Raw genomic sequence first — 23,078 nt, 5'->3', positions numbered from 1 at the left:
CCTGCAGTTGAAAAGTAAAGATTGTGCTAAGAACGGTAGCGAATTATATCTTGAGTTGATTAGGAAATAGCCAAACTTTTATAAAGTATTATCTGGGGATAGAAGTGGAAGATTGTGAACGTTGTATCCGATTTCATAGTCTGTTATCATGACAGCATTTTCATTGTAACCTAACCTTTTAGTGCATTTATTTCCTGCTACCAAGACGACGTAAAAGAGATCGTGACGGGATATAAATGTACTAAATAAATAATTCTGGGAGACAGAAAAGCCAGAAGCAAAATCAACTCTTCTGCTTGTTGCGATGGTACGTCCGCGCCACCCTTTGTCCACCTAGTTCGTTCAGAAGCATTGTCCACAGGAAGATGCTATTTTTTTTTAAACGCTGGATTAGTTCTTGCATGGAAGCAGGAAACCGTTTCCGAGAAGAAAAATTCTGCCCGTCTCCACTCAGCCAAAACAGCTGACTTCTCTCCGCTGGCAGGCGTGACTGGGGTGGAACACATTCACCTTTTGGGTAAAAGGGTATCAAATGCTAAATCGGGCAAGAAGCCCATCTAGCCTAGAGAAGAGACGACCACAGGGAGAGACCTCCCGAGGGTTGGCCCATGGGAGAAAGAACAGATTTCCTCTCTTGTCCCACGAGGCAGGATCAGTTAAACTCGACGTGAAGTGAGGGAGATGTTGGGAACTCGCAAGCTGTCACCCAGTGGAACAAGCCGCCACAAAAAGTGAATTCTTTGTTCAGTGCTTTTAAGTGGCCTCGGTGGTCGTTTCTCAGAGATGCTCTGGTGAGTCTTACCCTGATCGGGGGGGGGAAGGAGGGGGCCCCTGCTGCCGTGATTCTGTGATCCTAGCAGGACCGAGGGCGGTGATCCTGGGAGTTATCCGTTATTTGAACGCTGCAGATTTGCCGTTCCCATTACTGTATACCAAAACGGGGAATATTTCGGTATGGATCGAAACAGTGGTGGTTGGGGGGGGGAACGGGGACGGAATGGTAATTCCAGCTCAGGTGAGGGCAGCCGATTGGAAAAGGCTGATCTAGACAGGAAGGAACAGGGAGAAAATAACTCCTTTGCATTAGCAACCAGGCGTGCCAGGCAACAAATTAACCCAATAGCAACCAAACTTGTAATATGCCCTAAAAGGAACCAATAAATACTTGGTGCTTTGCAGTTGCTAGTTTAGGAATGCGGGCAAACTTGTTCCTCAGTCTGCTGGCATCACTTGACAAAACCTGGTGTGTGCTGCCCCACGGCTGCAGCTGAGGTGTGTCCTGATCTGGACTTGATGGAGCTGTTTCTAAGCTGCAGCTACTTTCCTGTTTCATCTCATTGACCTCGCCTGAAAAGAAGGGTCCCTAATAAGGGGTCGTTAAATGGAATTGGAATATGCTTGCGGCACTGTCCAAGGAGGAAGAAATCCCAGGCTAAAAAGAAAGGAATCAGAAAGAAAACAAAAAAATCCTGGCTCAGTTCTCTCTCTTCTTCAACCTGAACTTCAATTTGAGCATATCTGCAGTAAGGTAAGTTGAAGCAAATTGAACACTTCATTGATAAACACTGAAAGATGAGAACTAGCAAAGGGACGTCCATTGATAGCACTTCCATACCGTTCCATAAGGTACGTTCCATGAGGGACGCGGTGACTCAGTGGGTTAGGACACAGCTTGTCGATCAGAAGGTCGGCAGTTTGGTGGGTCAAATCCCGAGTGCTGCGTAGCAGATTGGGCACCTGTTACTTGTCCCAGCTTCTGCCCACCTAGCAGTACGAAAGCACCTAAAAATGCAAGTAGAAAAATAGGGACCACTACGGTGGGAAGGTAACAGCGTTCCGTGTGCCTTTGGCGTCTAGTCATGCTGGCCACATGACCACAGACGTCCTCGGACAAGCGCTGGCTTTTCGGCTTTGAAACGGAGATGAGCACCGGCCCCTAGAGTCAGAAACAACTAGCACACGTGCGGGGGAACCTTTATCTTACCTTGATAGCACTCTGGGCAGTTTACAATGTCAGCATATTGCGCACGCACACCCCACAACAATCTGGATCATTTTACCAACCTTGGAAGGAGAAAAGACTCCGTCAACCTTGAGGCCCTTCAGGATCGAACTCCAGGCTGTGGGCAGAGTTAGCCTGCAATACTGCATTGTAACCCCTGTGGCGCAGTGATTAGAAATGCATTATCGCAGGCTAATTCAGCTCACTGTCAGGAGTTCGATCCTCACCGACTCAAGCCTCCTCTCCTTCCAAGGATGGTAAAACAAGAACCCAGATGGTTGGGGGCAATATGTGGACTGTAAATAAAGCACTACGAAGTGGTATATAAGCTTAAGCACAATTGCCATTGTTATTACTAAGCTAGCTTGTGTGCAAGCCAGCTGCTGTTCCTTAGATCACTTGATTTCCTCTTCACTGTCACACCCTGCCTAGAAGGTATCGCTCAGAATATTCCCTGTCTTATCTGTCAGGCTCCACCAATCAATCTCAGCAGTTCAGGGCAGCCTATATAAGTCCGTCTTGCTCAGCTTTCTGCATAACCTGAGAGCTTTTCAGTTGGACCATTTCCTATCAAAACAGCACCCAGAAGGCAGACTGGGGAAAAGGGGAAGAAGAAGAAAAAGGAAAAAAAAGGCCATGAGCTCAACTGGAATGATTCAAACATGACTTCATGGAGAAAGCAGTAGGAACCCAACCCAAGATAGGCGAAACTGGTGGGCGTGTGAGTACATAACAGTCGGAGAAAACCAGGAAAAAGGTGTTCAGAGGAATAGTAAACAGGAATCCTGCTGCCGGATGTGAGTCTTTTCTCAAAAGAAGTTTCTTTTTTCTTCTGTTCTTCTCTTCCCTACCTTCACAAGAGCTGAATGAATGACCAGGTCAAAAAGCTCTCTAATCTTGAGCTCGTACATTCCATTTGTGAAAAAGGTGTCCGTCTGGCAGCGTTCTGCCTTATCTCTTACGACAATTTAGCCAGACTCAACTCAAGACGCAAGAGCTTGGCTCAAAGAAGACTTGACACCAAGAGGATGGGATTCTTCCGCATGCCACAGCAGGACACAGAGTTGGAAATCGGGTCTCTCAAAGGAAATGGAAGACATTCACACACTTCTGGCCTCTGAAATTAGACTCACAACCTTGGACTAGTATCCTGATGCTTCCTAGTATCCTGACAGTTAAAGTGAATCACCGAGACAGCAAGAGACTAGCTTTTTGACTTGTACAAATGAAGGTGAATATATACGTGTCCCAGGATAATATCGCAGGATCCCATCTGGGTCGGTCACCGGGACCCGAGGTTTTGTCTTCCGAGCTTTGAGACCCCTTGCTAGAGCCCATCCTCACGGAACTTCTCTCTAGCCTTTTTTGACTTTTCTTCAGCAACCTGGTTGTGTGTCCTTTAGTCATGGATGAAGAAATGGGGGTCCACAATGAAGGGGAGAGCAGAGGGATGGTAGCCCCGGACACCTTGGCGAGTGGCCAATCCCCTGCTTTGAATGTGCGCAGATTACGCAATCTGGCCATAGCTAGCATCATCTGTGGCTGTTCGTGCATTGGGGTCCTGGCTCTGATCTATGCAGTCAAGGTGAGTGGCACCCCATTTCGAAAGGAGTTGGCTGGGAAGCTGGTGATCAAATTAATGTCTGCTTTTCTGTGTTCCCTGAACAAGAAAGGGAACAACACTGAGTCCAATTTTCTTTGTGAAAATAATTCCTGGATATTAAGAAAAGAAATATATACCCTTCTTCTCTCTTGTTAACTAATAGTATGATTTTTCCTTCCCAAAGATATCTACTGATCCAAAAAAAGGAAGTATTTAGAATCTAGGCCAATGTAATCTGACGCTGAGCTTGTCGATCAGAAGGTCGGCAGTTTGGCGGGTCGAATCCCAAGTGCCACATAACAGAGTGAGCGCCTGTTACTCGTCCCAGCTTCTGCCAACCTAGCAGTTCGAAAGCACGTAAAAAATGCAAGTAGAAAAATAGGGACCACTACGGTGGGAAGGTAACAGCGTTCCGTGCGCCTTTGGCGTCTAGTCATGCCGGCCACATGAACACGGAGACGTCCTCGGACAAGCGCTGGCTCTTCAGCTTTGAAACGGAGATGAACACCGGCCCCTAGAGTTGGAAACGACTAGCACGCATGTGCAGGGGAACCTTTACCTTTTTAATCTCATCACTTTTGTCCCTGGTTCCCATCATTACCGGAGAGAAGAAAAGCCTGTATACCCCCCAAAAAATTACCTATGGTGTGTCTCTAGTGCAGGCGTAGGGAACCTTGGCTCTTTCATGACTCATGGACTTCAACTCCATGACTCAAGTCCATGAGTCATGAAAGAGCCAAGGTTGCCTACCCCTGCTCTAGTGGCACCTAGAGAAAAAAGGGGTTTCGTTCTTAAGGTCTTCTTGCTAAGGGTAATGGCTAAACACACAGCTAATACCTTCATCTAGTAGACCTAATTGTACTCAAAGGAAAAAGGAGTGGATTGTATTCCATTTCCCAAAGCTGAAGATTTTCACAAGGTACCTAGAATGGCTTGTGGAATTCTCAACAACTGAGAACAATGGAGTGGGGTTTGGACAGCGGAGAAAATATTCCTCAAACAGATGTGGAAAATAACCATCCCAGAGCTGTTGCTCATTAAAATTCCCATGCTACCTTCAAGGCAGCAGAGCTTGGTCAATATTTTGCCAAAGTGTCAAATTTCAGAACTGAGGAAAGCCTGTTACATCCCATGGGCTTGTAAGGTTCAAAAAAGCATGGGTCCACATTCCTCTAAGGATGGTATCCAGGTCCTATCATGAAGTGGGCTGTAAAAAAAGCTAATGCTAGAAGAAAGGGGTGAATTTTTAAAGACTCTTGATTTTGTCCTAACATAGCTTAAAGGCTTATTCAGAATTGATCAATGGAGCAAGCAGAATCAATTGCAGGGGACAAGATTCCCTGTAAAACTATGGGGAAGTTTATAATCCCTGTAAAAGATTTGTGCCGACACTGATCCTGCCCCTACAATGTGCAACTTCAGGGGTGTTACGGGAGTGCATCCAGCCACATTGTCATTTCACAAGAGTTCACAATGGAGCCCAACAGCCTTGCTTTTTTTTACGGCAGGAAGACAACGGCTAAAGTGTTCCTCCAGGAAGGAGGAAACCAAAAATCAGCCTTGCTTTTAGCAATTCACAAGTGGAACCCCTGACAAAACGCTACTTCATCTGGCTGCTTCCTCTATGTGGTTTATTTAAGTATTTATTAAATTTCTCCACCACCCATCTGGCCTAAGTGACTTTGGGTGGTTCCTTCAAAGCAATTCTCTTTCACCCAGTTTCTTATTACATCCTTCAACGGTCAATCAGTCAGAATTTGGTCAGCCCCAAAAAAGACTCATCTTTTCTTTCCCGGCACTTTTGGTGGCATCATCATTCTCATCATCATTATTATTGTTATCATCATCATCTTTTATTCATTAAACATGAACCTCAGTCAACTGAACATTCAAACTGTCTGGCGCTGATGGTTGACATGGGTTGCTGCCAGCATCCTAGGTATGATGATGATGATGATTATGATGATTATGATCCAATATGGGTCTGTAATCGGGACCCGAGGTTTTGTCTTACAAGCTTTTGGAGCCAAATCTGCAGGGAACTTCTTTGCTTTTTGACTTTTCTTCAGCAACTTAGTTGTGTGTCTAGAGAGAAATTCCCTGAGGATCGGGGCTGCAGGATGAGTCCGAAAGCTCGGAAGACAAAACCTCGGGTCCCGGTGACCAACCGAGATTGGATCCTGCAACATTATCCTGGGACAGGTATATTTGTTCTCTCAAATGCTCAGTGGCCATTCAGTCTGCTAACACCTCCCTGGAGTTCCAATCTCGCTAATTTTTTATGTTCATCCATGATAAGAGGGGAAATTGTACTTTGTTGGAAGGTCAGGTTGACTTGTTTTTATTAGTTCATAGTCTGGGAAGAGAAACCTATCAGAGAGAGAAACAAGTAACCCAGAAGTAAGGGGAAATTTTCTGATAGCGAGAGAACCATTAATCAATGGAACGGCAAGAAAAGGCTGCATTTATCCGGGAGGTTATAAGGGCAGGGGGTTGGGCTAGAAGACCTCCGAGGTCCCTTCCAGCCCTACGATTCTGTGTTACTATGTTTACATTTGACCTGTAATGCTATTTTCTTTAAACGTAATTTTATTTTAAATTTTTAATGAAAATCTAATTCTTTGCAGGCAAGGCGTAATGGATCTCATATTTGATCTGCATCCGGCTAGCCAACCTAGTTACCCCTCCTTCGCTCACCCCCACTGAAATCCTTCATTAGTCTTAGCCCGAACCTGGATAAATTGGATAAAACTGGATTTTCTTGGCATAACAACATCCAAACACATTGCCCACCCTCGCAATTCAAGTTGACTTAAAAGGTTGTAACCTGCCCGTTTTACTTGAGCAGCTTGCAGAAGCTTAGGGCCTTTTAATCAACTTGGTGAGTTGAAGAAGGCGCTACCTGGGTCTATCTAGTTCAGGGCTTTTCAACCTTTTCACCCATTGTACCACTTTTAGGATATGGCAGCATCCGAGTACCACCAGGCGCCTAGCAAGGGGTCAAAAACCTGATGACCAAAAAAAAAAAAGGAAAAAAGTGATGAAGTACAGGTAGTCCTCGACTTACAACAGTTTGCTTAGTGACTGTTCGAAGTTACAATGGCACTGAAAAAAGGGTCCCCCAAGCCACAGCCGAGCAAGATACCTGCTTGCCCGCCCGGCGGCGCTCTTCCTCCTGTCCGAGGTTTTCATTGTTGTGAGCGTTTCTGTTGAGGATTGGCAGCGGGGGTGGGTGGGTATGTTTGGTTTTTATTCCCCCCATCTGCTGGGTGGTTGCAGCAGGTTTTGGTCACTTCACATGATCCTGGGACACTGTGACCATCATAAATATGAATCAGTTGCCAAGCATCTGAATGTAAATCACAAGACCCTGGAAACGCTGCAACATTCCAGCTGATCGGCGCTGCTTCTGGGCTCAGTAGAAGCACCAGGATCAGCGCCGAGCTCCAGCTGGAGCCTGGCGCTGATCCTGGGGCTTCCGCTGAGCCCTGACAGCCCTGCAGCTCCAGCTGTCTCTCGCTCAGGCTTGTGCGGTGCTGCCACCGGTTCAGCTCATTCCCCTCCCCTGCTACCACTTTTCTAGAATGGTCGCATACCACCTGCCAGGTGCCAATGTACCACAGGTGGTATCCGTACTACTGGTTGAAAAGCCCTCTTCTAGGGGTTTTTTCCCCCCACATTAACCCAACACTGCTCTCCTGCTATACCTGCAAGGAAGGAAAGTTCTGGCTGGGCTCAGGTGTTTGGAAAGTCCACACCAGCCTCTTTGCCAGGTGGAAGCAGATGGAAAGCCTCAGAGGCATTGACTTTAAAGCTAGGGAGTGGGTAGCATGCAAATCTTTAGAGCTAGCCTTGCAAACATTCCCAACAACAAGATGGGAGCTTAGTTTGATGTTTGCAATAGTGGCGAATATCTGTAGCCCAGGTGCAGGATGAGGGTGATGGTTCGTTGTCTGAGCTTGTGGGTTGGTTTCCGAACGTTTCGTTAACGAAATGTTCGGAAACCAACCCACAAACTCGGACAACGAACCATCACCCTCATCCTGCACCCGGGCTAGGTAACGTCTTCAGCGGAGTGTAGGGGATGTGTGTGTCAGCGCCCCTCTGTTTATAAGGGCTTCAGGTATATGGTGTGTGTCAAGTGAAGGCCTTGTGATGGGTCAGGTGTCACAACCTCCAACAACCCTGACCTGAAATAAGACCCATCACAAGCCTCTCTCTGATGACTCACACCTGACCCCATCAGAAGATAATCATTTGACACAGGGGGTCCCCAATCCCCGGTCTGTGGACCAGTACTGGGCCACGGCATGCCAGCAACCGGTCCGCACAAACAAGCAAAGCCCCATCTGCGGGATGCAGGCAGCAGACAAAACCACGCACCCTCCGGTCCGCGGAAAAACCTCTCTCCATGGAACCGGTCCCTGGTGCCCAAAAGGTCGGGGGGCTCTGCCTTAAAGGCTGCTGAAGATGTTACCTAGCTTGGTAACGAAACCAACCCACAAGCTTGGAGAACAAACCTTCAACCTCATATTTTGATGTCTTACCTGAGGAAAAAAGAAGGCCCTTGCCCTATTTAGCTTTGTGTGTTTATCTGGACTCTTGATTTAGGATCGATATGCAGAAATACAGGCCAAGGACATCTGCATGACATGGTTACCCATGGTTTACTGAGTGAAAATGGCCTGACTGAATCCAGTGTTTTGTTTCTGATGATACAAGGAGTCATAAACTAAGCATAGGCTCTGACCCAGCATGCTCAGCTGACGTGTGAATGGACCGTTTGTGATTCAGTGTGTTTTACAAACATGGCAATTCGCTAGGGAAGAGAAAGCAAGAATTCTGAGACCTATGTTGAGCATTTCAGCAGGTGATGTATATACAATGTATGAAAAGATAGGCTAAGATTATTTGCCCCTTAAAATTCATGCTTTCTGGTGTCCTTATTCTACATCCAGAGTGAATAACAAAGCTGTTCTTTGCGTCTTTAGGCTAATGAGAAGCAAAAGGCCCATTCCCAGAATGCAGCACTTCACTGGGCTCGGAAGTCTCGCTTTATGTCTTTCCTGAGTATCAGTGTCTGGATTTTCCTTCTTATTCTGACCCCCACGTTACTAGTCCTCCTGTCTTACCTCGTATCTAAAGCAGAATGATGAGCCACATCGATCGGTGACTTTGGACTTCCAGAATCCTTGTTGACTACTGTGGTTTCTTCAGTTGGCACTGAAGTGTTTTTTTGTGATGGCACTTCCTTTGTTGAGCTGGCTTCATGAAGGGGAAAAATGGTGTGTTATGTACTGGGCTCATTAGTAATACCACGTGGGTTGCTGGAGCAGCTACCAGCAACCCAGACTACAAGTCTCCAGTGCTATAATTGGCTATCCCTAGGCGGCAATGGTTGCTTCAAACCTATTGGCTGCCGCCTAAGGGCTAGACTATATATTGCGGCTAGTTGCAGCCATTTGCCAGTACAGATTCTGCACGAAATAAAATATGAGTTTCCCTGTACTCAGTTACCTTGTCTTCATTCCTGCACCAAAGAACCCGCTATTTAACATGGTGGACATCAAGTTTGTTTTCCTACAGAGAATGTAAAAGGATTTGTTCTCCTTGACGTAAGAAGCCTAGCTGATTTCATCTGTTATCATCCTTCTCCATTTGATGTGTTCCAGATGTTGGACTACCCTTCCTATCAGTCCTAGCCAGGATTGCCATATAATGCGGATTCCCAGAAGCACCTATACTTGACTGAAATATTTGTATTTCTGTTTCATGAAATGTGCTTTCCTGCTGGAAAAAAGTATACTACCTATTATAGAAATCCCCTGACAGTGAAAGTGGTTGAGTTTGGAAAAAGGAAGTCATATTATTTGGCACACAGATGACTTGAATTATTGTGGCATGAAGTTATAATTAGCGTCAATCCAAACCATCTGATCTGAGCAGAAGGAACACCAACCCCCCCCCCCTTGTACTGTTGAAAGAAAAATCTTCATCGGGGTCCAGTCCAAGCTGGGAATAAACAAAATGGAGACTGTTTTAGAAAGAAGGTTGTGGTTTATTGAAGAGGAGAGCCAGACAGAAAGATGGCTCTGGGAAAAACTGACCACATGTGGCTGTGAGTGGTGGGTTTTTATACCTTCTTGGGCTTTTGTTTGGAGTTCTTCCTCTTTGAGGCTTTGTATTTCTTGTGTCATGTACTTTGACTTGAATCTGAGTGTGCCTTTGTGGTATTTTGATGGTGGTGGGTTAATCCTATTATGTCCCAAAGGTCATATCCTACTTTCCTGGGGCTCTGGTTGATGATTCTTGGATTATTCGGTATGAGGGATTGTTGATTCTAAGGTTCTTTTTCTAATCCCAGCTTCCTGGCTCCAATCTTTCCGACAAGATTATCACATCTGCATTTCTGCAGACCTGGTTTCTGTTTGGGACACAGAGACTTGGGGGGGTGGGGGTGGTTTTTGCCTTTAAGATCCTTTGGGGAAATATAATATTCTGCCTTTTTAATATTTCCCAAAATATTTCTTTCTCTGGATTCTTCCCAGTACCAAAAGTAGCTTGCCTTTGAAAGAGGGGGCAGAAAGCTCTGTATCTTTGGGCACTCTCCTTTTTTTTTTTTACCTCTTGTGGATATCAGTTAGCAAGGTTGGGCACAGAAGGCAGCCTAAAGATCAAGGCGGAATCAAAGCTTGTGTTGGGGGGGTGGAGGAGTGGGAGTTGGTTTCAAATCCTGCCCCATCTCTAAAGCCCCTCAGGTGACCTCAGACCAGTCATTAATTCTCTTAGTCCTGGTCCACCTCAGAGGGTTGTTGTACAGATAAAACGGGACAGCAGACGCCTCTTTTGGATGAAAAACCATTACAAATAGCAACAGCTGGGGAATTCTGGGACTTGAAGTCCACAAGTCTTAAAGTAGCCAAGTTTGAGGAACCCTGATCTCAGGGTCTCTCCAGTTGGGGAGGAAGGGGGTAAAGTCTAACCCGCATTGTCCATCAACATGGAGGATGCACACACGAAGGTTGCGCCGGCTTTCCTAAGCAGTCAGGTTGCACTGAGGTGTAGTGGTCAGAGCGCTCTTCCCCAGTCGGAGAAGGGCGGGATATAAATGGAATTGAAATAAATAAATAAATAAATAAATAAATAAATAAATAAATAAATAAATAAATAAATAAATAAATAAATAAATAAATAAATAAATAAACAAACAAACAAACAAACAAATAAATAAATAAATAATAAATATGCCCTCTAGAACAGGGGTCTTCAAACTTGGCCCTTTTATGACTTGTGGACTTCAACTCCCAGAATTCCTCAGCCAACATACATGGCTGAGGAATTGTGGGAGTTGAAGTCCACAAGTCATAAAAGGGCCAAGTTTGAAGACCCCTGCTCTAGAATGTGTTAGGACTGCAACTCCCATAATTCCCAAACAACACGCAAGGGCCGCTCCGACACATTTGCATAGCATGAGGTGAAGGAAAGTCGTCCCAGATTTAGATCGCTGCTGATCCCTGACAAGCGGGCATGACCTTGAGCTGCCCATCCTAATCTCCTTCAGAAGGTCGTGAGGTTCGTGCGCTGCGGGCGGAGGGTCCGGCTAAGGCAGGGGTAGGCAACCTCGGCTCTTTTATGACTCATGGACTTCAACTCCCAGAATTCCTGAGTCAGCATAGCTGACTCAGGAATTCTGGGAGTTGAAGTCCATGAGTCATGAAAGAGCCGAGGTTGCCTACCCCTGGGCTAGGGCGAGTTGTGTACCTTTTGCTCTGTGTGTGTGTGTGTGTGTGTGTGTGTGTGTGTGTGTGTGTGTGTTGTATTGGTCACGTGACCAAGCCTTGGAGAAAGGCGTGGGAGAATTCCCCCCCCACACACACCGTCTCTCGACCTTTCCTTCGGCGGTGGTGAAACCTAGAATAACCCTTTCGCACAGCACCCGCCCCCTTCCCTTTCGCGATTGGCTCATTTTCCCCCGAGGTTTGTTTACCGAGGCCGCTTCTCCTCTCGCTCCCTCCTCCAAATCCGGCAGGCCATTGGTTCCTCCTCCTGACAACTGGCAAACCTTCCATTTCTGATTGGCTGAGCTTTCTCCCGTTTGCTGGGGGGGGGAAACGGCGCTTCCTCTTTTGATCCCCGCTCTTCTTCTATATTTTCTTCTTCATCTTCTTCTTTATCTGATTCGCTTCTGCCTTTCGACAGCCCGCCTTCCCTTCCCTGTCTGGCCACTGGGCGCTGCTCTCGCCGGTGATGGACGGATCCCTTTGGTCGCTCTTGTCACTCCCCGGGACAATCAAGGAGCGCGAACCAATCAGGTCGAAGGGGCGGGGCCCGGGAGTCGCCGGCTATCCTTGGGGGGGGGGATGGGTGTCATTCAGTCAATTGAAGCGGAGGCGCCGCCGGGTGAGGATCTCGGGGCGATCCCTTTTGCGCGGGAAGCGCGGGAGTCGATTACGTAAGAGGGGATCCCCCTGCAGAGGCGAGAGAAAGAGGAGGTAAGCTCAGGGTTGGGGGGGCATCGTGGGACTCAGAACCACTCAACCCCGGAATGTATTGTCGCTGCTAGGCCACGGCCCTGAAATGTTAAAACCTCTAGTTTCTGAGAATATGCAGAGTGCATTTCTGTCGCCCCTGAGCAAATCTGGGGTGGAGGATGAAGCTTTCGCCGCAGAGCAGCCTCTCCGCCCGGTTTGTAGCACAATCGGCGCTTTCTGTCTTTCTGTCTTAGGTGCTCCGATGGCTTCACGCGTGAGACCTGCTTTCTGAGTAATTTTTGCAACAACCTTGGAAGGTAGGCCGGTAATATCCTTCGGGAAAGGGCGGTATATAAATCTAAATAAATAAATAAATCTAAATAAATAAATAAGTAAATAAATAATATAGATACGCTTAGAAAGCAAGGCCCAAGTGCTGCAAAAAGTGACAGATCTCCAAATCTCTGTGTGTGTGTGTGTGTGTGTGTGTGTGTGTGTTTGTGTGTATGTGATAAGGCATAGATAAAATAGAAACGATGCCATACTCTCAATAAAATCCTGCCGATTTTATATACCTTGATGCACCTTTATGTACCGAATCTAGACCCTAAAAGCGGGTTTCTTGCTATCGTTTCTTATCTAATGATAAAAGAGATGGGAGATGCCCTTCTAATGCCCTTTTAATACTAAATTGTGGAGAATTTCGGCCTGTAGATTCAGCAACAGAACAGGTGAATGCCTTGGGATCACTCCCCTTTTTCCTGGTACTGTTTGGAAATCTTGGACTACAATTCATAGATTTCTTAGCAAGTGTGAAAACAAATGGATATTTGAACTCTTGACAGTTATTGTCTAACACCCCAGAGGGCATGAGGATGAGAAAGCTACCCTAGTAAGTGGAATGTTCTCAGTGCCAATTGATTTACTGTGCTATTAGAAATACCAATAAAGGAGAATATTTGTAGCTCGGGGTTGAAATGAAGGGTCCTCCGTGCTCTCTGAACTTCATTGTTTTCTTGCAGACACTTCGTTGCCCAAACTATATAACATAATCAGTGACGATGTTACCTAGTTTGGGTAATGAAACATCTGCAAGAAAACATTCAAGCTCAGAGAAGACCAAGCAGCCCTCGCTGGATATACTGTCAGGCTTTGCCTCTTTACTTGAAAAAAATAATAATCCCATTTCAGTCGAAATTTGTGACATTTATACTCCTAGGGAAACATCTGCAGGTTTTACACCCTTATCTAAGGGAGATCTGGATTCAGATTATAAGATTGTGATGATGAGGCTAAAACAAGGCTCTTGAAATGAGTTTTCGAGGTTTAGAAGTGAAGGATTCCATTGGGATGGAAAAGCAGGCATAGGAAAAAGGTGTGACTGTAAGCAAAATGCGGAATTGTAGAGGCTGACGTATATGCGGAATATTCTAATCTAATGGGATATTCCAAAGGGATATCTTTGCTTGGTCTTGCCTCTAATCCCAGTATTTCCTATACTGTATGTGCATTGTGTGTCAAATCTTTGTGGCAGTTTTGCTCCCTGGGGGTGGGGAAAATGCATCAGGCTTTTTATTTTGTCCTGATTTGCTCACAGGAATGGGGAATCTACCCCATTGTAGCTAGCACAAGAATGCAAAATGTTGATGGGTTGATTTTTTTTTAATTTCTTGATAAATCCAAAGGAGGAATTACAGCTCCATTTGACGGTAGGGGAGAGCATCTTGATGGCTACGATGTGTCTTGAAATCCATCCTGCCACTGAATGAAATTTTCAGAGAGGGGATTAGTCCCCTTGGTCCAATTTAAGTCCTTTTCCTTTGTCTCTTCCATGACGTCCACCACCGAAAGCCATGTGTGGATTGGAATGTCTCGGCCTGAGGCTGCCATCACGTAGGTCTCCTCTTGGACGTGTGCATGCAGATCAGGGAGCAGCTGAGTCCAGAGAGCGTCCAGCGCTTTTGACACAGGTCTCCTTTTGCCTCTTGATGCATTTCAGAAGCTGAATCGGTACTTGCGGTTTACCAGCCCTGCAGCAGAATGACGCGAGACGTGGGCCTGGATGACGAGCTTCCAGACTGGGCTGGTGCCAAGGAGTTCTACCAGAAATACGACCCCAAGGATATTATTGGCAGGTGAGGCTAGGAGGGAGAAGGGACGTGACGCAGTGGAATGGCTTGGAGGGATGGAAACATTTTCTATTTATTTTTCATCCCTGGGACCTTAGTCTTTCTCGAAACTTGATTCTCCTGTGCAGAGGCGTAAGCAGTGTGGTCCGGCGATGTATACACAAGCAGACGGGCCAGGAGTATGCAGTAAAAATTATTGAGGTAACCCCGGAGCGCATGACCCCCCAGCAGCTGGAAGAAGTCCGCTTGTCCACCAGCAAAGAAATTGCCATCCTGCGCCAGGTCTCCGGTCACCCTTTCATCAGTGAGTGGCTGTCCCATCTCTTAGCATCTCTTTCTACTGCAAATTTATTTGATTTGATTTTTATCCCGCCTTTATTACTTTAGAGCAGAGGCCCCCGGCCTTTTGGGCACCCAGGGACCGGTTCCGTGGAGAGAGGTTTTTCCGTGGACCGGAGGGGTGCGTGGTTTCCTGTGTTGCCTGCATCCCGCAAATGGGGCTTTGCTTGTTTGTGCGGACCGGCTGCTGGCATGCCGTGACCCGGTAGCGGTCCACGGGCCGGGAGTTGGGGACCCCTGCTTTAGAAATAACAAAAGGTAGCGAACGTACGTAACACAGGTAGTCCTTGACTTACAACAGTTCGTTTAGTTGATCGTTCAAAGTTAACAACGGCCCTGAAAAAAAAGTGACATGACCATTTTTCACACTTAACGACTGCTGTGGCCTCCCCGCGGTCGCGTGATCAAAATTAGGAGGCTTGACAACTGAGTCATATGACAGTCGCAGTGTCCCGGGGGGGTCATGTGATACCCTTTTGCGACCTTCTGACAAGCAAAGTCGGTGGGGAAGCCGCTTAACAACCGTCTTACTAACTTAACAACTGCAGTGATTCATTTAAGAGCCGTGGCAAGAAAGGTCGTCAAATGAGGCAAAATTCGCTTAACAAATGTCTTCACTTAGCAACATAAATTTTGGGCTCCATTGCGGTCATAAGTCGAGGACTGCCTATACTCCTTCCTCCTCCTGTTTTCCCCACAACAACAATCCTGTGCAGTAGGTAGGGCAGAGAGAGAATAACTGGCCAATAGTCACCCAACCAATTTCGTACCTAAGATGGGACTAGAGCTCATTCGCCTGATAATTGGCCCCAAATTACCCAACCAGCTTTCATGTATTAAGGCGGGATTAGAACTCACAGTCTCCTAGTGATTGGCCCAAAGTCACCCAGCCAGTTTTCATGCCAAAGGCGGAACCAGAATTCACAATCTCCTGGTTTCTAGTCTGGAGCTTTAACCATTCGGGAGAAGGGCGGTATATAAATAAAATTATTATTATTATTATTATTATTATTATTATTATTATTATTATTATTATTATTATTATTATTAATATTATTATTATTATTATCATTATTATTATTATTATTAATTATATCAAACTGGGTGTGTCCGTGAATTGTCCTTTTTCGATTCTTCCATTTTTGCTGAGGTAATTCTGCCTGAGTGATGCTTCCCCTCTCTTCTGATTAATTATGAGTTGATTAATAAAGGCAGGGACAAAATAAGCAAAACAAAACCTCCCCCCCCCACTCCAAATAACTCATTACTGATCTTTGGGCTAACTCCTTGCTGTTTCTTAAATCACAATTATTGAGCAGTCTGCTCCTACCCAGTTCTGCCTTGTATCAACGAATTCTGCTGAACTCCTTAAGTGGTTGGTGTAATCGTGGGTAGCATCCTACAAAGAGACGGTGGTGGTGGTGGTGGTGGTTTTAAGAGGTTGATTCGTGGATTCTATTTATGCAGCTTTCTTTTGAAAAAAGTTGTGCTTCGTTGCCGCCTTGTATATTTTTATTAACTGAGCACGGATGGGAAAATAGGGGTATAAATTTATCAGCTAAAGAAATAAAATGATTGGCACTAATCAAAAGGAAAGGTCGGCCTTGGAGAAACTGCTGTGCCAGCCTCTTTCGGTTATGTGATTGCATTTTGGGCCCTTGACAATCTGTTTGCATTTATGACCATTTGCAGCATCCCACAGTCCCATGACCACCGTTTGTAACGGAGTACCTTTTTTGTGTGTGCCTTTTCTAGCATTTTTGTTGGTTTCCAGTAAAAACCACCTATTTGGGATTCACTTAATGACCATGTGATTTGCTTAATGCCCACAGTGATTTGTAAAGAGATCATGTAAGCAGTCATAAAATCGAATCAGGTCACGTGGTCACCCACTTAATGGCCGCCGTGACTTGCAACCGAAATTCTGGGCTTGTGGTCATCAAATGAGGACTCCACATTTGTATTCTGCCATTAGACACACGTGCCATTTCATAAACACTGAAGCAATTACGATATAAGTGACAGCTCTTCTTTTTTTTTTCCCCCTCCAGTTACTCTTATAGATTCCTACGAGACATCTACCTTCATGTTCCTAGTCTTTGATTTGTAAGTAACAGACCTTTGAAAATGGGTAGGATCAAGGGGTTGATTCACTCTGTGAAATAAAATGGTATGCTGGCTGGGGAATTCTGGGAGTTGAAGTACACACATCTTAAAAGTCGCCAATATAATCCTGTATTAAATTGTGAATTATGAAAAAAAAGAGAGCCGTACGCTAAATATAATAAATAAAATATGAGAAAGACAGCATAATAGAAGTAAGCCGGTTCTGCTTCTAGTCTCTTAATTGATGTTTTCCTTGCAGGATGAGGCGCGGTGAGCTTTTTGACTACCTTACAGAGAAGGTAACCCTCAGTGAAAAGGAGACCAGGTAAATCCGAAGGTTTTCTGCTGGCCCTAGAGTAGTGGAAAGTTCTGACCACATAACCTAACGAGCCCTCCTCCTTGCTTTTTTGTGGAGGGCTCCAAGACCTGGTCCTCGCAACAACCGGGCCTCCGTCTGCCTTTTTTTTACCCAGATGCGTCATGCGAGCCCTCCTGGAGGCCGTGAGCTACCTTCATGAGAATAGCATCATCCACCGAGACCTCAAACCGGAGAACATCCTCATGAACGATGATCTCAGCATCAAACTCTCTGACTTTGGCTTCTCCTGCCATTTGGAGCCAGGGGAGAAACTGCGAGGTGAGGCGGTGCGGTGCGTGTGTGTGTGTTTGTGTGTGTGTGTCCCACCCGGTGGCGTATCTTTGGAGAGGTGGAGACAGTGGAGGCGGGCCTTTCCGTTTGCCCTGCCACGTGGAGCAGCCCCTCTGTTAAGCCACAGGGCAGGTAGGAAAGCTCAGCTCATTGTTTCCGTGGCGTCTTTCCGTAGGCTGTTCCTCCACTTGTTCTTGTTCTGAAAAGTTCTCCCCACTTGCCTTTCTCTTGACGTTCTCTGAATCCGTGACTCTTCCCCGCAGAGTTGTGCGGTACCCCAGGCTATCTGGCACCAGAGATACTAAAATGTTCCATGGACGAGACTCATCCTGGTTACGGGAAGGAGGTGGACCTGTAAGTCGTAATTAGGGAATGGGGTGGGGGATCAGGGAACCTTCCTGAACTTGCTGAGCGCCAGATAGCCTGGCCTACAGTGTTGTCCCCACCTGCCAGCCAAGGTGGGGTGGGGCACTGGAAAATAATCTCTTTTGGGGTCCTTGGTGCTCTCTGAACTGGGTTGTTTTCTTGCAGACGTTTCATTACCCAACCAGGTAACGTCATCAGTGCTAGAAGGCAGTGAGTCTGCGCTCTGTTTATATATAAGTGGCTTGCCCTGTCTGTGTTGTTGGGAGTGTCCTTGGCGGTTCCTTGATTAGGATGCTGTTTACTGTTTGATTGCATTCTTGATTAGTTGGGTAGTGAAACGTCTGCAAGGAAACAACCAAGGACTCCACGGTTCAACCCTGAGCTACAAATATTCTCTACTATTAACCTCCCCTCCCTCCCTCCCTCCCTCCCTGCAGCTGGGCCTGTGGTGTCATCTTTTTCACCCTCCTGGCTGGCTCTCCCCCTTTCTGGCACCGCAAACAGATGTTGATGCTTCGGATGATCATGGAAGGCCAGTATCACTTTGGTTCCCCGGAGTGGGATGACCGATCCGACACGGTCAAGGATTTGGTAAGAAGGCAGCCGCGTCCTTGTCACGCGTGGTAATGGGAGAGAAGTTAAAAGACTGCAGCTCTTCCCGGCTGCAGCTAGTTAAAACTGGAGGGGACCTTGCCATCCCAAACTCTGCAGGGTAATCCTCGGCTTGTGATTGGTCACTTAGTGACCATTTGAAGTTGTGATGGACTCCCAAAGGTATTTAGATCCTAGCCCCCCCTCCCCTCCCCCCCGTGGTCATGTGACTACGTTCAGGCACTTGGCAACCAGCCGCATTTATGGCCATTTGCATTGTCCCATGGTCACATGACTGCGCGTCTCGACGTTTTTGCTGAAAACCAGTTTTTGGTAAAAAAAAAAAGGCCATAGTGAACTGGCTTTGCTTTATGACCTTAGTGGTCACTTTAGGACTGCTGCAAAAATGTCATAAAAAGGGGTCCTGTTATGTGGTGACCCACTTTATGACTGTCATGACTTACGATCGTAATGGGCTAGCTTCATTTTTGTTGTAAGTCGAGGACTATCTGTGGGTTTTTTTGTAGCTCATGCTGGTGCTGCCTAGCCTGACATACAGAACAGGGAGGGGGGAAAAAAATCATATAAATATATGTTTAAATCGTCACATTGCTTCTCAATTCCTCCCTTTCCGTGTCAGAATCCATCAGCAGGCCTGTGTTCTCAGAACGCTTTTTGGGACACCCACCCACCCACCCCTTTTTTTCTTTTTTGGGGGGGCAGATCTCCCGACTGCTGAAGGTGGATCCTGTCGAAAGGTTGAGTGCTGAGCAGGCACTGCAACACCCCTTTTTCCAGCGCTACGGAAAGGAGCAGCGACATTTCAGTCCCTTCCATAAATTCAGGGTAAGGGGCATATTTTTTTATTCAATTACAAATCAATACAAAATATTTATTCATTTAAGTCATTTTTATTCCATTCTTCATTCCCCAAAGGGTACACGTCGGTGTATATATAACATCTGAACTGCAAAACAGATGTTCCGAGGCTCAAAACAAGACGGTTTTGGGTCGAAATGATGCCTGTTTCTTACATCTCTGGGCGTAGGAGACAGTTTCAAAACGGTTCACTTCGTGAGGTTTTTTTTCCCCCCCTCAAAGTTGGGTGGCTGAAGTATTGTGGGAGTTGAAATCCACAAATCTTAACGTTGTGAAGGTTGAGAAACACTGGTGTATAGGTTTTAGTTAAACTTTTATTCTAGACCTTATTTGGGGAATTTTTTTTAATGTTAAAAGTACATGCTTTAGATCCGCGATGCCCAAACTGCAATCCCAACCCCACTTATTTATCTATCGCAAATTGCCAGGGCCGCATCAGCATTGTAGTGCCGTCAGGGGGGAGGGGGGGGCAGGGAGGCATCTCTGAGTGCCGCCTCTGGCACGCAAAAACCGGGGGTGCAAAAATGGGCCACCGTGCTGCAAGGCGCAAAAATGGCCGCTGCCACGCCCCTGGGTGCAGATACAAGGCACTGCACCACACAAGAACAGGGCAGGGCTAGTGAGTATCACGCAGGCACTAGCCCCGCCCCATTTGCAGCGCGTGCATGCTCGCAGCCTCATGCGTGCGCGCATGCATGTAAAATGCTTCCCCCTCCCTTTTCTTCCAGTTTACCAATCGACAATGGTTGGTGACCTCTGCTCTACCACCTCTACTAGAGCTTGCTAGTGGTCCGCTCCGCCTTCTTTGTGTTGGGTGGGGCTTCTGCTCCGGGTGGCCTGATGGACTTGCTGCTGGTGGCGGTGGCGCGCGTGCCAACAGAGAGGGCTCTGAGTGCCGCCTCTGGCACGTGTGCCATAGGTTCGCCACCACTGCTTTAGATGCAAAAAGTTCCAGGCCCGATGCTTGGTGTCTCTCTAAAACAGTGTTTCTCACCTTAGCAGAGTTGAAGATCTAGGCACGCTGGGTGGGGAATTGTGGGACCTGAAGTCCACACGTCTTCAACTTGCTGAGAATCACTGCAGAAGAATGAAGCGTCTACGAATACCCTGAAGCACTACAAGTAGTCCTCAACTTACGACCACAATTGAGCCTCAAATTTCTGTCGCTAAGTGACACAGTTGTTAAGTGAATTTTGCCCCATTTTTACCAGGTTTCTTGTTCAGTGAATCCCTGCAGTCGTTAAGCAAGTTGACCCGGGGGTTGTTAAGTGAACCTGGCTTCCCCGTTGACTTTGCTTGTCAAGAGATTGCAAAAGGTGATCACACACGACCCTGGGATGCTGCCACCGTCATAAATACGAACCAGTTGCCAAGCATCCAAATTTTGATCACACGACCATGTAGATGCTGCGGCGGTCGTAAGTGTGAAAAAAAGGATCGTAAATCCCTTTTTTCCCCAGTGATGTTGTCATTTCAGACGGTCCCTAAATGGAACTGTTTTAGGTTGAGGACTACTTGTGCTTGCTAGTCGGCACCGTCAGTGCTGCCCTCGGTGGATGGATGGTGGTGTGATTCCGTGCCAGCCTGTGATCCCGACAGCTGAGTCTGGGGAAACTGAGGAGGAGGAGGAGGGGCCTGGGGAGCCATCGGAGTTGGAGGAAGGCTCTGATGAGCTCCAAGACATACATTCCAGTGAGGAGCCTGGCCCTTCCGCTCGTGCTCAGGATGAGACCCAGCTGGGTGGGGAGGCTGGGTCGGACTTGGAGGACGCACAACTGGAGGACAGGAGAGACGCCCGCAAACGAAGACAGGCCAGGAGAGTAGGCCAGAGGGAGGCAATGGGGCAACTCCGGGGGAAGGGGAGAAGGCATTGAGAAGCCACGCCTTGGGGACTGAATTACAAAAAGGGAATGTGTGGGCGGTGCTGGTTGCGGAAGGCACCCGTTGCAAAGCACTTCGTGGGATCATGTCCTGTTGGTTATTGCCGGGGAATAATTCTCTGTTTGGCATTGTGTTTCGTGTGGACAATCTTCTCTGTTTGAATTGTGTTTTGTTGCCTTTATTTTTGGACCATTTGGCAGGTTTGTTACCAATATTAAAAGGGGCTTTTGTTTTCTTCTGAGTTTCCGGCCAACTTGTCGAAAGGGGCATTGTCCTTGTGCATTTAACAAGGACGTCCACAGGCTTGGGCAGAACAGACGGCCTGTCCCACTTCCTCTTTTGTGATCTCCTGTGGAAGGAGATGCCTCTTGTAAGCTAATGCAGGGGTAGGCAACCTTAGCTCTTTTATGACTCAGGGACTTCAACTCCCAGAATTCCTGAGTCAGCTGACTCAGGAATTCTGGGAGTTGAAGTCCATGAGTCATAAAAGAGCCAAGGTTGCCTATCCCTGAGTTAATGCTTGCTTATGAACCTCCTTGCCTTCTTCTCTCCGCCTTCTGGCCTGGTGTGATGCCTTTCTTTCTTTTTTTTTTACCACGGCAGGTCATTGCATGGACGGTGCGGGCTTCCATCCGCATCTACACCAGCTACCGACGGGTGCGCCCGGTCACAAAGGAGCTGCTGCTGTGTGACCCCTATGCCCTCAAGGGAGTGCGCAAGCTGATCGACGCTTGTGCCTTCCGAATCTACGGGCACTGGGTCAAGAAGGGCGAGCAACAGAACCGGGCTGCCCTCTTTGAAAATGTCCCAAAGGCCATCCAGCTGGTCTTGCTAGGCACAGAAGGAGAGGAGGCTTCATCGTCAGCTGTGGAAGAACCTCTGAACTAGTCCCCGTGAAACAGCACGGGGTGATCCCCGGAAGAGGGATGTTGAAGGGCAGGGGGTGTACACAGAACTGAACTTCACCCTTGCCCCACTAGGGGTGGACAGCCAATGGTTAGAGTCCTCCTTTGGGCTCCTTGTGCATGGAAGAGACTTTCTAGGGAACAGGAATTTTGGGGGGGGGGACCTTGAGTTTTGGACTGATGGGACAAGATTCCCTGGTTATACCTGGAAGGTTGTTCTGGACCTGGGTAGGGCTAATATCACACCAATGGGGTTGGTCCAAAGGGAGGGGCTGGGGAGAGCAACACGCTTCTGCTGCAAGTCCCGGAGCCCCTGACGTAGCCCTTTGCGCTGTAAGGACTGTTTAGGGGTCTAGTCCGTCAGTGCAGTCCCTTCGGCTGAAGGAACAATCCATGCCTTTGGATTTGTGGTCAGTACTGGAGATCAGTGGTGGGATCAGGTTTTGCACCTGTCCTTTTTTTTTTTTTTTGCTGTAATCAGGTAGTGGACATGGCCTTTCTGCTGAACTGCTCCTTGTTTTGTTTGTGGTTTTTTTTGCCTCCCCCCACCTTACGATTGTCCAAACCATAATAAAAGTGAAATGAAACCTCAGCTGTCTTCCGACTTGGGCTTCCCTTTCATGGCAAGGCTTGGAAGGGGAATTCGTAATCATTTTCTGCCGAAACACGAGGTCCTGCCAGACGCACTCATTTACCCCCCCATCCTTTTCTGCCCTGACTCCCAGAAATTCCCAAGCACGGCCCAAAGTGGAGGCAACAATGCACCTCGAATTTGGCATATCCCAGGAAAAAACGTTTAGGCCACAAGGACAAAGAGCGGGCGGAACTGGGATAGGACGAGGGAAAGTTTACCCAAAACAACCATATACCAAGTCCGTTGGTGTAGTCTAGTTGGCACAGCCAGATTCCAGGCTGTAGGCTGTCCCCTGACACCACTGGATGACCTCGCCAGGGCTCGCTGCCTTGGAAGAGTGAGGAAAATTCTCAGGGATGACTCACACCCTGGACGGTATCTCTTTACTCTCCTACCATCGGGTAGGAGATACAGGAGTACAGCCAGCCGCACCAACAGGCTGAAAAACAGCTTTTATCCGTGGGCTGTTAGGCTTTTGAATGAGAAATAAATTTTCATGAATTTTATGCAGAATTGACTTGGG

General features: G+C 47.1%; 1 protein-coding gene across 2 annotated transcripts; it reads left to right on the top strand.

Moving 5' to 3' along the window:
• Positions 1–1,246: 1,246 nt before the first annotated feature.
• LOC308677426 (phosphorylase b kinase gamma catalytic chain, liver/testis isoform-like) lies at positions 1,247–22,513 on the top strand. Of its 2 annotated transcripts, XM_081343797.1 has the most exons (13): positions 1,247–1,626; positions 2,863–3,587; positions 8,597–9,723; positions 12,331–12,393; positions 14,076–14,211; positions 14,334–14,509; positions 16,596–16,650; positions 16,910–16,975; positions 17,124–17,287; positions 17,563–17,653; positions 18,103–18,256; positions 18,980–19,102; positions 21,620–22,513. In XM_081343797.1, exons 5-13 carry the CDS (start codon positions 14,117–14,119, stop codon positions 21,902–21,904), a joined length of 1,209 nt encoding a protein of 402 aa, XP_081199923.1. In that variant the 5' UTR covers positions 1,247–1,626; positions 2,863–3,587; positions 8,597–9,723; positions 12,331–12,393; positions 14,076–14,116; the 3' UTR covers positions 21,905–22,513. The 2 variants fall into 2 exon arrangements, with proteins under 2 accessions (XP_081199923.1, XP_081199922.1); XM_081343796.1 differs by lacking the exons at positions 1,247–1,626; positions 2,863–3,587; positions 8,597–9,723 and adding an exon at positions 11,870–12,097.
• The last annotated feature ends 565 nt before the right edge of the window (positions 22,514–23,078 follow it).

This window comes from Vipera berus (genome assembly GCF_964194415.1).
Source record: "Vipera berus genome assembly, chromosome: Z".
NCBI lineage: Eukaryota > Metazoa > Chordata > Lepidosauria > Squamata > Viperidae > Vipera > Vipera berus.
This window is presented reverse-complemented; position numbering and strand designations above follow the sequence as displayed.

Excerpts from the sequence above, each read along its gene's own strand:
- LOC308677426 (XM_081343797.1), top strand. The coding sequence starts at position 14,117 with ATGACGCGAGACGTGGGCCTGGATGACGAGCTTCCAGACTGGGCTGGT. Across the intron at positions 14,510-16,595 it reads CTCCGGTCACCCTTTCATCA|TTACTCTTATAGATTCCTAC; the intron begins GTGAGTGGCTGT and ends TTCCCCCTCCAG. Across the intron at positions 19,103-21,619 it reads GTCCCTTCCATAAATTCAGG|GTCATTGCATGGACGGTGCG; the intron begins GTAAGGGGCATA and ends TTACCACGGCAG.